Source organism: Myotis daubentonii, chromosome 6 (genome assembly GCF_963259705.1).
Source record: "Myotis daubentonii chromosome 6, mMyoDau2.1, whole genome shotgun sequence".
NCBI lineage: Eukaryota > Metazoa > Chordata > Mammalia > Chiroptera > Vespertilionidae > Myotis > Myotis daubentonii.
Window position 1 is genome coordinate 75731136 of NC_081845.1, and position 15429 is coordinate 75746564.

At 37.5% G+C, this 15429-nt stretch overlaps 1 protein-coding gene across 1 annotated transcript in view; it reads right to left on the reverse strand.

Moving 5' to 3' along the window:
• Positions 1-2259: 2259 nt before the first annotated feature.
• HCRTR2 (hypocretin receptor 2) overlaps positions 2260-15429 on the reverse strand; it is a 99137-nt gene continuing 85967 nt past the window's right edge. The window contains exons 5-7 of the mRNA XM_059699646.1: positions 6525-6745; positions 4718-4839; positions 2260-2678 (exon numbers count right to left, since the gene is read on the reverse strand). Coding sequence (XP_059555629.1) covers positions 2449-2678; positions 4718-4839; positions 6525-6745 — 573 coding nt within the window. The 3' untranslated portion in view covers positions 2260-2448. The remainder of the gene's footprint in view (positions 2679-4717; positions 4840-6524; positions 6746-15429) is intronic.

Sequence of the window (15429 nt, forward strand, 5' to 3'; positions counted from 1 at the left end):
CTGCACTTGTAGCTCAGGGACAATTGTTTCATAAACCGTAATCTCTTGAACTGAGATGACATTGGGTGACATTCAACACTGGTACTCAGCCTCTTCTTTCAGACCTCCAAGCAGGCTGACAGTGGTCCCTACTGTGGATAGCTGTGCAGTAAAACACTTTATATCACATGGAATGACAAATAGGTGCCAGGTAGTATTATTTGGAGCAGTGATTTGGTTCTCAGATTTTAGGATGCTTCAGAATCACCTGTAGGGCTTGTTAACACAGAGATTTCTGATACCACCCTCAAAAGTTTATGATTCAGCAGATCTAGGATAGGGTGGAAATTTGCATGTCTAATAAAATCTCAGGTGATGCTGATGCTGATATTTCAGGAACCACACATGGAGAATCACTGATTTAGAGCAAAGGAATTCTGACTTCTGAGTCTGTCCTTGGCACACATCCACAGAACTATGATCTCTCTCTCTCTCTCTCTCTCTCTCTCTCTCTCTCTCTCTCTCTCTTTTTCATTTCTCTCATTCTTAAATGATAAACAACAAAAAACTAGATATATTATGGTCTAAAGATTTAGCTCTTACTCTGAGATTTTACGTAGCTATTAAGGCATGTTATCAATAGTATCTGAAGTTATCTTCAAACTATTTAAAGTGCTAGCTTCTTTCACAACCTGAAAATTACAACTCCTTTCATGCAGCATAAATAAGAAAAAGGTTCTCAAATGTACCAAGGGGAGAAAGAAGAGTTACAATACTTTGATTTTATTGATAATGTTTTGCTAAATAGTAATATAATTTCAATAAACCTCACGTGAGAGTAGTTTTGCTTTAAGTAGTAAAAAGCACAAGGTAGTCCCAGATTCTAAAATTTGAAAACGACTCGTGTATAATTTGGTTGTATTAGTTCTTTTGAAAAGTGATGGGTTGGGTAAAAGCAATAAAAGAAGAGGATAATTTCTATCTTGTATGGAAATCTTAAATATTATTGTCCATATTTTTGTTTCAATAAATAAGAACACCCGCTCTTATATGAGAAGAGCAAGTTTTTACGAAAAGGTTTTTTACTTTCCATTTAATTTTGAAGTGAATTTTGAATCAGGAAAATTCTGCAGAAAAACAAATTTGAACTATTCAGTGCTTTGAACCCCAGAGCTTACATTTGTACAAAATATACTGCGCTCCTATCCATCTGTGTGTAGGTTAAGAGCAAGCCCCTCCATTAGTCTAATCACCTGGCTTTCAGCGCAGGCCTAGAGGCATTCACTGACATCAACAATGTCGCTGTAATTAAATAGAAACAAAAACAGTGCCGACCTTGGTAGGAACAGCATCCTGGGTGCCGCTGCTCTGTTGGTGTGGGAACCTGTCCCCCAGGACGCTTTGCTGCCCTGCGGACTGGACCAGCCTGCTCCCTCAGGAGACCTGAGCTCTTTTAAAGGCACATTTATACCCACCCCCACCTCATTCCCTAGCACACAGCGCAGCTGGTGCTTTCTGGTAGGTGTTTGATCAATGTTTACGGGATTTAAACGAAGGCAAATGTTTACCATCAATTCTTCATGGTATTAACCTGTGCGATAGGGAAGCCCGCTGGGATGTAGTGGTCCACAGCTTTTCTTTGCAAATTGCATTCCTTTTGGAACCCACCAAGGCCGACTACATCATTTTCACTGGTTAGAACAGTACAATGATGTGGCTTTACCTTACCCTTCAATGTTGAAGTCTTAGAGATGGAAATTATTATGTATTCATCGTTACTCCAAAATCTTTATTCTTACACTGTGTCTTACTGGCCATTACGTTGAGATGAGAAATGTTAGCAATGGTAAAGTTACAAACCTGAGAAAATTGTGTTACTGAGTGATAGAATTCATGAAACATAAAGTTTAATAGTATTACTTTTATGTAGTTTTGGAAGGTAGCTTTTGAGTTATCTAATATAATATGCTATTCTGTAAATAAATATTCTCTCAGATGTCACATCCGAATGACAGTCCCTTGTGATTTTTTTTTTTGAAACAATGAAGTCAACTACCATGTCTTTAATTCAGTTAGTCATTGCTACTTCTTTTAGTTGCCGAAAGGAAATCACAGGAGAACTTTGGGTCATTTTTAGCAACCAGTTTGAATGTGAAATTGAAATAATACGGATTGGAAATACTTAAACATTTAATTCACACAAAGCATAACACAGGAAACTAAAAGTGAAATAGCCTGAAATTAATTCAGTTGAAAGTTAAACGTCTAACATATTTAAACCAATCGTTGAGAACTTGGTTTAAACTGACCTTTATTTCCAAAGAGCAATAGGCTTTTCTTTTGCAAAAACATGGGTCCACAAAGTAATTTTAGCTTCAGATGGGTCAGATCATAAAATTTCCGTGAACAGAGATTTCAAAAAAAGAGGAATCATTTTACTCAGGCATCCTTGTAATGTAAATCAGTATTCTACCAGTTCTGAAGCAGCCCGGCCCCATTGGCTGCTGGGAGTGTGCTTATGCTGGTGAGCACGACTTGCTCTGAGAGTTTTGATATGTTATCAAAGTTGCTGATCTGGGTGGTCAGAGACTTTCTGCTCTCTGTGCTGGTCCGCCCCCTGGCGAGCCGATCCTCCTGGCGATGGTGAACGCCCAGGCAACAGCATGAAAATGCAGCTTTAAATTCCTCTCGAAATTTTCCTGGCAAACGGGGGAGAATGAAAGGAAAAAGAATTGTGTGTAAATATGTCTTAACAAATCATGAGTAGGGTACAACTGAGTGGCTCCCTTGAGCCAAACTAACAATGAGGTGCCACATTTTGCAAAGATGGGGAAAATAGGAAAAGGAAATTGCGTTATGGGAAGCGTGGTAGACTCTTGAAACAATGAGGTATTTTCATAAAATAATGAGACTGCTTTTCATGCTTGTATTTGGGGTCTGTCTCATTCCTTGTATATTTGTGAGTGTGTGTTATTTTTAAGTAGTTAACTATAATAAAAGTGATCATCAGTAGAAGAATGTCCAGAAATACTTAATAATTTCAAAAATGATAAAACTTATGCTGCACACAGCCGAAACTACACAGACTTACCCCTTTTACTCAGAAGAAACTGTTCTACTGAAACAATCAGTTGAACAAAATATCTAGAAAAATATCTTAAAAGATCTATAAAGTCTAAAGTTTTATAATCTGCAGAGGCAGACAACACTTAAAAACACACACATACCAACTTTAGAAGTTATTCCTTGTCTTTAAATTACTGACACGGAATTGGAGAGGTAGGAAAATGAAACAATAACCTTTTTCAGGGTAAATGGCAGTGTTGGGAATTATAATTTATTTTTTCTGAGCCTTAATTACCAAATTGGGTTATTGAGTGATTAAATGTGAAGATGAAGGTTAAGGGATAATACAACAGCAGGAACATAAGTCCCCAGTGATTATCAGCTCACTCTTAACCACATAATAGCATTTTTACTTGTTCTGTGGCTTCTGTTTCAAACATTTCCCCTTACAACCTCCTAATAGGTTTTACCTGCTTAGTGCAAGGCTCAGCGCTTTAGGCATCCCTAACCCCTTGCCAACCGCTTCCTCACTGCTTTCTAAGTCACAGTTCCACTCTCCCCTTCTCCCTTCGAACAGCACGGAGCAGTCTTATCTGGCTGTCTCAGACCGGATGTAGTTTTTGTTTTGGAAACTGGGATTGGGTGTGGCAGGGAAGGCAAATGGACACAAAACAAGCCTCCCACACATACCACCTGATTTTCTGAAAGCGGAACTAAAACAGATAATACATATATGGGGTATGTGCAATGTTTGAATAAAAAGTTATTTTTAAAGAATCTTATTGACTGCTTTTTTTAAATTTTTATAACCCAGAAGGCCAAATATGAAGTTACAAAATGCACATACTTTATTAAGTGTGCAATAAAGTGAATTGCTTATCGCTCCATATATAATTATCAGATATTTGGAAGTAGAAATGAAAAAGAAATAGCCAACCAGTTATAGAATAAGACAATGTAAAGACGTAGCTAATTAGAACACAGTTCTAAAAGTCAGTCAGACAAAATGTTTCTAAATAAAACAATAATTAGCTAAATAATTTTAATCAGTGTATGGATTCATAAACAGGTTAAATAAGTTACAGATATGTGTGTGTGTGTGTGTGTGTGTGTGTGTGTGTGTGTACACCACTTAGCTTAGGTGTTATTTGGGAGGAATATCATTTTTTGTGGTCAGTGAGGAATCTTGAGAAAACCCCAAGAGAAGTTACACACAAGATTAATGTGAATAGAAAAGTTCCTAAAAGTGGAAGGGTTCCAATTCAGTCTCAATTAGGCTACAGATATTGGGCAAGGAGATAATGTAACATGGCTATTTTATTTTCAGATAAACTTATTTTACATTTTTTGAAATTAACGTTTAATGTAGGACAAGCAATATTCTGTGGTGTTCAGGTCTCACAATTTTCACTTACTTCCTATTTCAACATTTCTTCTAATTTTATGGAGGGGGGGGGATCCCTTAGATAATTTTTTTCTGTTCATCTAGGTAATGTGTTCCTGCTCATAAGGAGAAACCTCAAGACAAATCACATCAGTAAAAAAAAAAAATTCTCACTGTATAGCACCTAAGCTCTTCACCTAGTTCAAGAATGTTCACAACCTCCGGTCATTGGTCCCTCACCCTTGGTTAGAACTATGGCTTATATAGAAGAAACAGTTGAAAACTTACCACTGAGAAAATTATAAATAATTGGGTTCACAGCACTATTGGCATATACAAGCCAGTGTGAAAATGTAAACCAGGCGTACACAGTCTCTCTGTCTTCTGCGTGGGTAAACATCCCAAATACTCTGTAAGCAAAGAAAGGACAACAGGAAATCCAGTGTGATGCTGGTGAGTATCTTTTCAATAATTACATTATGCAAGAGCAAACAGATACACATTTGAAGAAAATGTGTGTGGTAAAGAGAACAATGATTTTTGAGGTTATTTATTTATTTATTTATTATGTGGAAGAGAGCAGAATGCTCAAAAATTGAAAATATTTTAAATTAAATATGGACTTTCTCCTTAGAAAGCAATTTCCTTTCCTTGAAAAGGAAGGTATTTAAGTTGGAAGAATAAGAGAAATATTGTGGACGTGTAGGTATTTGGAAGTAGCTTAAGGAAAGTACAAGTGCTGAGATGCAGGAAATCCAAATGAGCATTCCAGAGAGCAGTAAATCTAATTTTCATTGAATTTAGATGGACTGAAATAAAAGTACAAAAAAAAAAAAAAGGAAAGAAAGAGAGAAAAAAGCAAGGAGAAAATTCATCCAGTTTCACAGCATATTTACAAAGTTCTTAGGGGCTGAAAACGTCATTTGGCAAAAGATCACAATAAATGTGTATAGGATTGCTGTGGGCAAGGAAAAATAAGAAGGAAAATGTGGAAAGATATGGAGAGTCAAGTCGCTCATTTATTTGTGAGCCAGTATATGTCTCAAGGACCCAGGCGGCTGAAATCTTTTACATTTAACACTGTGCCTGCAGTAAATAATGTTACTAAACAAAAGTGCATTTTCCACTTTTCTGCCATTGAAAAAGCCACAAAGCAATCAATAAAAGGGCCAAAGAGAATGAGAAATCTTTGCAGCTGATTCTACCACCTTTTGTCTGTGCGACTCCAGCCAAAGCTCTCTCCAGAGTCCCCAGCTGCGAGGAACATGATATTGACCCTGAATCAGGGAAAAGTGAGAGCAGCAAACCTAGTTGTAGTTCTAAGTCTATTATAAACAGAATTAGAATTACTTTGGGACCAGTCTACGTGCAATGGTTCTGATGATTCCCAATAAAGTTGGCTGGCCATGAAGTTCAAGTGTACCATTCATTGCTCCTGCATTGGCTGTGTTTGCGTTGATCAATTGTGTTAACTTAAATGTGTCTGCAGTGTAACACATGACAGACTTTCCCTGGCTGAAAAATTTTGAACTGATTTTTTAAAAATTAATATTCACCTTGAGCTTGATTCAATGACTTTAGGAAATGGATTTTCTTTCTTTCTGTTTAAACATTCAAACACAGTATGTGTCATAAGTTCATTTTTTTGTGCATGTGCTCACAAATATACTTTTAAGCATAACTAGAATGCTAACAAAACATTCTTATCTCTTTTTTAGCCTTGAGATGGAATTCTGTCACAATTCCCCATGTCTTTGAAAACTTTGGAAAATCCATTTGTTCTGATCAAAAGAGAACTCCCCGCTGTAAATGAGTTCTTTTGCATTAGAACTTTTTTTTTCTGCAATTAGATTGAAGAGATCAGGGAACATCTGCTTTGTGTCTGCCATTCAACAGAGAATTTGCATGGATAAGAGCATTTACAGTCTGAGCACTCCAAATGGATGTTTGCCTTACCTGCTGGTAACAACAATACAGTTATCAAGCCTGACAAGCTATCTAGGCAGAGGGCTTCAGTTTTTCTCTTTAAAAAAGAAGTTCTTAAGAAGCAAGAAATGACAGGTCACTTTACTTTCAAATAATAGGTAAACTTTACCTCTTTAACACGTTGAGGATGCTAATTGGTAGATAGCAAATTGCAAATACCAAAAGCACCACCATCAGCATCCGGGCTGTTTTTCGTCTGGCTCGGATCTGCTTTATTTCAGCAGCCACGGAGTTAATCCTGGACTTGGTCTGCTGTCCTGACCCTCGAGGCTGTGAAACAGGCTGCAGGGGCTTCCATTTCCTCTGAACCACAGATGATGTGCCAGGGATCTGAAAGAGGCGGAGACCCTCTATTGCTATCTGACTTCGGAAAGTTCCACTTTGGAGAAGTAATTATACGACACAGTAAAGAACGTGTCCCAGACACCCGTGGTCTGAGAGGTTCAAGAGCCTGTTTCCCTACAATGTTTGAATGGAGCATGTTCTTGAATAATGCGTCCAAGTGCCAAATAGGAGTTCAAATGGGAAAAAAAATGTGGAAACACCACACATTTGTCAAGGTCTAAAGAGAGCTACAAATGGAAAAGCTATCTCTTTATTAAAAGGGAAGTAATATATCCAGACAATGGAATATTATTCAGTGCTATAAAGAAATCAGCTATCGCCCTAGGTGGTTTGACTCAGTGGATAGAGCATCGGCTTGCAGACTGAAGGGTCCCAGGTTCGATTCGGGCCCGGGGGCACATGCTCGGGTTGCAGGCTTGAACCCCCCCACCCAGTAGGGGGCATACAAAAGGCTGCCGATCAATGATTCTCTCTCATCATTGAGGTTTCTATCTCTCCCTCTTCCTTCCTCTCTGAAATCAATACAAATATATTTTTTAAAAAGGAAATCAGCTATCAAGCTATAAAAAAGAGAAACGTTAAATGCATATTACTTAAAGAAGCCAATCTAAAATTGCTACATATATGATTCAATTACAATACACCTTGGAAAAGATAAAACTATGAATACACTAAAAAAGTCAGTGATTGGCTAAAGGGGGAAGGGATGAATAGGCAAGTATAGAGGATTTTTCAGACAGTGAAAATACTCTATGATATGATACCATAACAATGGATACATGTCATTATATATTATACAATGTATTTGGATACGGTGTCCAAACCTATAGAATGTACATCAAGAGTGATCCATAAGGTAAACTATAGACTTTGGGTGGTTATGATGTGCCAGTGTAGGTTCATCAAAAGTAACCACTCCTCTGAAGAGTGTTGATAATGTGGAAACTGTGCCTAAGTGGAACTGGGACAAATAGGAATTCCGAGTATCTTCTACTCAACTTTGCTGTGAGCCAAAATGGCTCTAAATCAGCGGTTCTCAACCCATGGGTCGCGCCCCCTGAAAATACATCCTGCATATCAGATATTTACATGACGATTCATAACAGTAGCAAAACTACAGTTATGAAGTAGCAACGAAAATAATTTTATGATTGGGGGTCACCACCACATGAGGAACTGTATTAAAGGGTCACGGCATTAGGAAGGTTGAGAACCACTGCGACAAAATAAAAACAAACTCTTAATTTTTTTTTTAAAAAAAGAGGGAAATGAAAACTGGCTAAAACTGTAAAGGGATGACAACCCCATTATCTTCTTAGGAATCCTGGTTCAGCTCAGATACCGAAGTTTAAAGAGAAGGAAAAACGCAGGTAACTGCAAGCCACCTGAATGGATTTTTCATGTATCACTACTGCCATCTGCTGCCAGCTGGCGAGACAGGACTTAGCTACCTTTTGCTTTTTATTAGGTTTTTTTTTGCTTCTCAAGTTTGGCCCCTGCAAACCTTTGAATGAAGGGAGGAAAAAAAATTCTTTGTTGCTTACTATGTATTGTTATGAAATTGCTTGAAACCAGTTTTATGGTCTGGCACTTTAACACGCACACAAAAACACCGAGAATCCCTTGTGGTCTTACATGAACATTTCAAATACCTGGAATTTGTAATGACAGTTATACAACTTGTACTTTTCCATTTCTTTTCAAAGTTACTTGATAAAAGCAGGGAGTCCCTCCAAGTATAATATTTTCTTAATTATAAGCTCATGGAGATTGATAGGGTTTAGTGAGCAAAACAATAAAATTCAGCATGTGTAATTTTTTTAGAAAGGAAAATGTGCCAGCAAGCACACCATACGGCCATCTTAGTTCTATTAAGATCATTCAGCTGTTGCTTTTATGTCTGTGCTGCAAACCCCGGCAGATCAATGTGTCCCTGTGGCCTCTCCGAATGGCTGTTGGATGGGTTTTGTTGCTTTATACATCACAAGATCCAAGTGTGTTAGATAATTTCTAATTTGAGAAGAGACTTTTACTTTGATGCTCACACAGATGAATGAACATGATGCTCCTTTCGGCCATAACTATTCTCTCTCAAAAAGAAGCAAAAGAAGTTAATAGAAACCTGCCCTCAATTAGAAAAAAAATAGATAATGATTTATCTTCTGATTCTACCTATCCTGTCATGAAAACTAACTTTTTCATATAGGCCCCCTCAGAATTCTTACCATTGGTTGGCAGGAGGCAGGAGCTAAGAATCTTACCTATTCTGTGAGTCTCTTTTTAAATAGACATTTAAAAATATAATGGCAATGGAAAGTTCCAGAAGACCTTTAGTATGAATAACTCTATAAATGTCTGCTAAATGGCCTTGAACTGTTTTCTAAATGATCTTTGAGAGATCACTTGAACCTTAGCAGTTGTATTATTGAGTGTTCCCCTGAAGGAGAGGTTCAACAGTCTGCATCTGATGACTTCTGCAACCATCAGAAACAGTCCCCGTGAAGTGGCTCTGTCCCAGGGAGTATGGCTGTGGTCCCTGTCACCAGAAAAAAATACAAAAAGACGTGATGATATCTCCTCTTGTTTCTTGGCTAATTTAGTTAAAGGTTTGTCATTACCTCTGATCTTTAAAAAGAACTTTCCGTTTTATTGAACGTTTCGTTTTTATTTTTAATAAAGTCTGCTTAGTTATTTATTTAGGTGCAGTTGTTATACAATATTGTATCAGTCTCAGGTGCACGACATAGTGATTCAGTATTTATAGACCTTACCATGTGATCACCACAATAAGTCTAGTAACCAGCTGTTACCGTGTAGCTATCACAGTATTGCTGACTATACTAGTATTCCCCTCCAGCTTTTCACCCATCCCTCCTCCCCACTCCCCTCTGGCAACCATCAGTTTTATTTTTTAAAATGTTCATTTCCTTTCTATTGACTTTATTGCAGTGACATTGGTTAATAACATTAGGTAGGTTTCAGATGTACAATTCTATAATACATCATCTGTACATTGTATTGTATGCTCATCACCCCAAGTCAAGTCTCCTTCCATCACAATTTATCCCTATACCCTCCACCACCTTCATAATCACCACACTGTTGTCTGTGCCACTTTGAATGTTTCATTATACTTTATTTGAACTCTAATCTTTATCATTTACTTCCTGCTATTGGCTTTCGTTTTTAATATTTTTTTCTATTTATAATCTCTGAAGGTAGAATGTTCCATTACTGATTTGAGATTTTTTTCATTATTCTTACAGCTGTAAATTTCCTTCCAAACACTTCTTTGGCTGCATTTCATAAATTTTGGTGTATTGTTTTTATTTTCATTCATTTCAAAGTATTTTCTAATTTCTCTTGTGATTTCTTCTTTTACTGATTGGTTATTTTAAAATGTAATGTTTAATTTCCATATATTTTTGAATTTCCTAATTTTATTTCTATGGTTTATTTTTTTTGTATAAATCCATGGTAGTAGAATAATGTACTTTTTATTATTTCAATCATTTCATTAATGTACATTTTTATTATTTTAATCACTTTAAGTGACTGTAGGCTCACTTTATGGCCTATCATATGGTCTGACCTGGAGAGGATTCTATGTGCTCTTGGGATTCCATGCGCTACTGGGATGAATGTGTATTCTGATTTTTGAACAATTTTTTGCAGATATTTCTAGGTCCATTAGGTTAGTAGTTTTGTTTAAGTCTTCTGTTTCCTTATGGATCTTCAGACTAGAGTTTCTACCTACTGCTGAAAAAGGGGGATTAACATTTTTAACTATTACTGTTGAATTGTCAGTTTCTCCCTCCAGTTCTGTAGTGTTTGCTTCATGTGCTGTGGGTTTCAGTTGTTATGTGCAGAGAAGTTTAAAATTTTTATATTTTTCTGATGGACTGACTTGTCATTATGAAATGTCCCTCTTTATCACAATTATTTTTGTTAAAGTCTCTTTTGTCTCATTAATATTATGGCTACTCCAGTTTTCTTTTTGGTTACAATATTTTACATTTAACCTATTTGTCTTTGAACATGAGCTGTGTCCCTTATAGATAGCATAGAGTTGGATCATGGTTTTTTGCTTGTTTCACATATCCTACCAATCTCTGGAGTGTTTTATTCATTTATATTTAATGTAATTACTAAGAAGGTATAATTTACATCTGCCATTTTGCTATTTGTTCTCTATATATATTATGTCTATTTTGGTCCTCTATTTTCCCATTGCTGCTTTATTTGTGTTAGGTAGACATTTTCTAGTATAGCAATTTAATTATCTTACTGAGTCTTTCTGTTTAGATTAATGCCAACATTTTTTCATCTACTTTTCTTGTTATTGCGGTTAAACCTATATAACAAAACTTAAAATTTTACCATTTTTAAAATAAGACTTAAAATATTATTCTTCAATTACAGTTGAAATACAACATTATTTAATTCTCAGGTGTATGACGTGTGATTTACGTTTACATATCTTTACCAAATGGTCATTGCGATAAATAGTTATTACAATATTATTGACTATATTTTCTGTGCTGTATGTCCTCATTTATATTTTTATAATGGACAATCTGTACTTCTTAATCGCTTTCACCATTTTCACTCATTCCCAAAACTGTCCTCCCATCTGGAGTTAATCAATTTGTTCTCTGTGTCTATGAGTTTACTTTTGTTTTATTTATTTTGGTTTTTTAGATTCTAGTTAACATTGATCTTAGTAATATTGTGTTGGATATGTCTCCTAGGGCAAACTCAACAGTAGCAAAAATAAACAACTGGGACTACATCAAACTAAAAAGCTTTTGCAACAAAAAATAAACTATCAATAAAACAAAAAAGCAACCCACTAAATGGGAAAATACATTTGTAAATGATATATCTGATAAGGGATTAATACCCAAAATATATAAATAACTCATACAGCTCAACATCAAAAAGACAAGCAAACAAGTGATTTAAAAATGGACAGAAGACATGAATCAGCATATCTCCAAAGAGGACATACAGACAGCCAACAGACATCTGAAAAGATGCTCAACATCACTAATCATCAGAAAAATGCAAATCAAAACCACAGTGAGATATCACCTCACACCTGTCTGAATGGTTATCACTAATAAATCAATAAACAAGTGTTAGGGAAGATAAGAATCCTAGTGCATTGTTTGTGAGATGGTAAATTGGTGCAGCCACTATGGAAAACAGTATGGAGGTTCCTCAAAAAATTAAAAATGAAACTATCTTATGACCCAGAAATTCCACTTGGTTATTTATCTGAAGAAATCCAAAAACATTAATTCAAAAAGATATATGCACCCCTATGTTCCTTGAAACATTATTTACAATAGCTAAGATATGGAAGCAATCTAGGTGTTCATCAATAGACACATGGATAAAGAAAATTGGGTACATATGGACAATAGAATATAATTCAGTCATAAAAAAAGAATGAAATCTTGCCATTTGCAACAACATGGATGGACCTAGAGTATATTATGCTAAGTGAAATAAGGCAAAGACAGAGAAAGAGAAATACCACAGATTAATTCTAACTTACTTTCAATAATTTGCAAAAACTTTTCTCAAATATAGTTTCATTCTTTCTCTTCTTTGAATTACAACTTTTTAAAATACATTTTTATTGATTTCTGAGAGAAAGGGAGAGAGAGAGAAAGAGAGAAAGAGAGAGAGAGAGAGAGAGAGAGAGAGAGAGAGAAAGAAACATCAATGTGAGGAAGAATCATTGATTGGCTGTCTCCTGCATGCCCCAGGCATGTGCCCTGACCTGGAATTGAACCCTGACCTCCTCTAGGTCAAACCACTGAGCACACCAGCTGGGCTCAATCACATCTTTATACACTGTAAGCTGAATCTTCAGAGTTTTATAATTATTGCTTCATGCTATTGTCTTTTAAAGTCAAATAGGAGAAAATAATTACAAAAAATACATTTATACTCTCTTCTATATTTACATACATAGTTACCAGTACTGGTGCTCTTTTTTCTATGTGTGGACTTGAGTTAGTGTCTTTTCATTATGCCTCTGCAATTACAATTTTCTGTCTATTTCTTCATACTAGATTGCCTTGACATCACCTAATATTAATTAAGTTCTCTTAGAAGAGTGTTGAGGAATAAAGGGAAGTAGAAGAGACTGATAAAAGTTGAGAAGGGAAGGTCTATCATAATTGAAAGGAACTTTCAATGTTCAAATTTAGTGTCAGACTCAAATATTTATCATATTTCATCTCCATTTCCATACAGAGTACCAGACACATATTAGGTGCTTTTTAAATATTTGCAGAATAAATGAACATGAGTCCACATGTTGATTAAGATCAAAGCGTTATAATAGGTGAGGGCTAGAACTGGAAAGAATGCTTATATGCACACAGGGCCAAGTAAACTAAGATAAAGCAGGTCTTTAAAAAGAGGAATTTTAGAAAAAAGTCTATAGAATTTCAAGACTGAGTGAGTTGAAACTAAGATGGCGGCATAGATAAACACCGGGAAATTGTCGCCTCACACAACAATTGAAGAATGCTGCAAGGGTCAGAGCAAACATCGTCCAGAACAACAGGAAGGCTGGCTGAGTGTAATTTCTACAACTAGAAGAAAAGAGGGGCACGCTGAGAGCCAGAGGAGCTGCGGAGGTGAAGTGCAGAGGTACGGCGGCGGCTCGCGCACACGGAAAGGGGGTGGTGCCTGAGGACGCGGCTGTCTTTTTGAATCACAAGCTCCCGACTGCTCTGAACTCCGGTTCCAGCGGGTCTCTGGGGACCCAGGACTCATACGGGGAAAGGCTGGTCTGTCAGGTGGCAGTGGGCGGACTTGAGGGCGGCTTTCCCTCAGAGGTGCTTGCAGCCCTTACCAGGACACTGAGACGCGCAACTCAGGGCGCGGAGAATCACCATAGCTGCTTTCACCGCCCTTTGACTCCCTGAGACCCCGCCCCACCCAGGCTGCGGCAGAGGCTTTTGCATGTGAATGTACCTAACTACAGCCCAGCCAGGCAGACCCGGAACTTCCAAGAGAAGGCCCAAGGCCCCGCAGCGGCTTGCATTGCTTCACAGCTGAGCCTCTTCCTGGCTCCTGCTGTGTGGCCTCAGGCAGAGGCTGAATTAGCACCTCCTTAGATCCAGGAGCCACTGCACCCAGTGGTCAGAGGGGGACCATTCTCCCACTTCAGACACAGCTGATTCCCACAGCCAATTGGCCTGGAGGTCAATTCCCCCCAGTGATCCTACAACAACCAAGGCACCAAGAGTGTCTACCCCAGGTAACTGGGGAGGCTGAGCCACTGGGCCCTACAGGACACCTGGCACGCAGGGCCACTCTATCAACACAGGGAAGCAGCCAAAATGCGAAGACAAAGAAAAAGGTCACAAATGGCAGAAACGGAGGAAAGCAAACGACTGGATATAGAGTTCAAGGCCACGTTTATAAGGTTTTTCAAGAATTTTATGGAAACCGCCGATAAATTTAATGAATCCCTCAAGGAGTATAGTGAGACCATGGAGGACATGAAAAAGGACCAACTAGAAATTAAGCATACACTGACTGAAATAAAGAATAATTTACAGAGATCCAACAGCAGACAAGAGGATCCCAAGAATCAAGTCAAAGATTTGAAATACAAAGAAACAAAAAATACCCAACCGAAAAAGAAAAAAGAAAAGAGATTCAAAAAATATGAATATAGTGTAAGGAACCTCTGGGACAACTTCAAGCGTACCAACATCAGAATTATAGGGGTACCAGAATGAGAGAGAGGGCAAGATATTGAAAACCTTTTTGAAGAAATAATGACAGAAAACTTCCTCTACCTGGTGAAAGAAATGGACTTACAAGTCCAGGAAGCGCAGAGAACCCCAAACAAAAGGAATCCAAAGAGGACCACACCAAGACACATCATAATTAAAATGCCAAGAGCAAAAGATAAAGAGAGAATCTTAAAAGCAGCAAGAGAAAGACAGTCAGTTACCTACAAGGGAGTACCCATTTGACTGTCAGCTGATTTCTCAACAGAAACCATGCAGGCCAGAAGAGAGTGGCAAGAAATATTCAAAGAGATGAATAGCAAGAACCTGCAACCAAGATTACTTTATCCAGCAAAGCTATCATTCAGAATGGAAGGTCAGATAAAGAGCTTCACGGATAAGAAAAAGCTAAAGGAGTTCATCACCACCAAACCAGCATTATATGAAATGCTGAAAGGTATTCTTTAAGAAGAGGAAGAAGAAAAAGGAACTCTTACCATTTGCCACAGCATGGATGGAACTGGAGAGCGGATAAATACCACAGGATCTCACTCATTTGTGGAATATAATGAACAACATAAACTGATGAACAAGGACTGATCCAGAGACGGAGAGGCATTGATTGGACTGTCAGGCCTTGGAGGGAAGGTAGGGAAGGGTGGGGGCAAGGGGGAAAGATCAACCAAAGGACTTATATGCAAGCATATAGGCCTAACCAATGGACACGGACAACGGGGGGGTGAGGGGATGAGCGGGGGGGGGGGGGGTTAGAGGGTATACATATGTAATATCTTAATCAATAAAAAATATTTAAAAAAAAAGACTGAGTGAGTTCTTTGAGTCACTGTCAAAGAGAGAATTGAAGTCATTGGTTATAGCAAAGCATTGGATAATTCTTTTAAT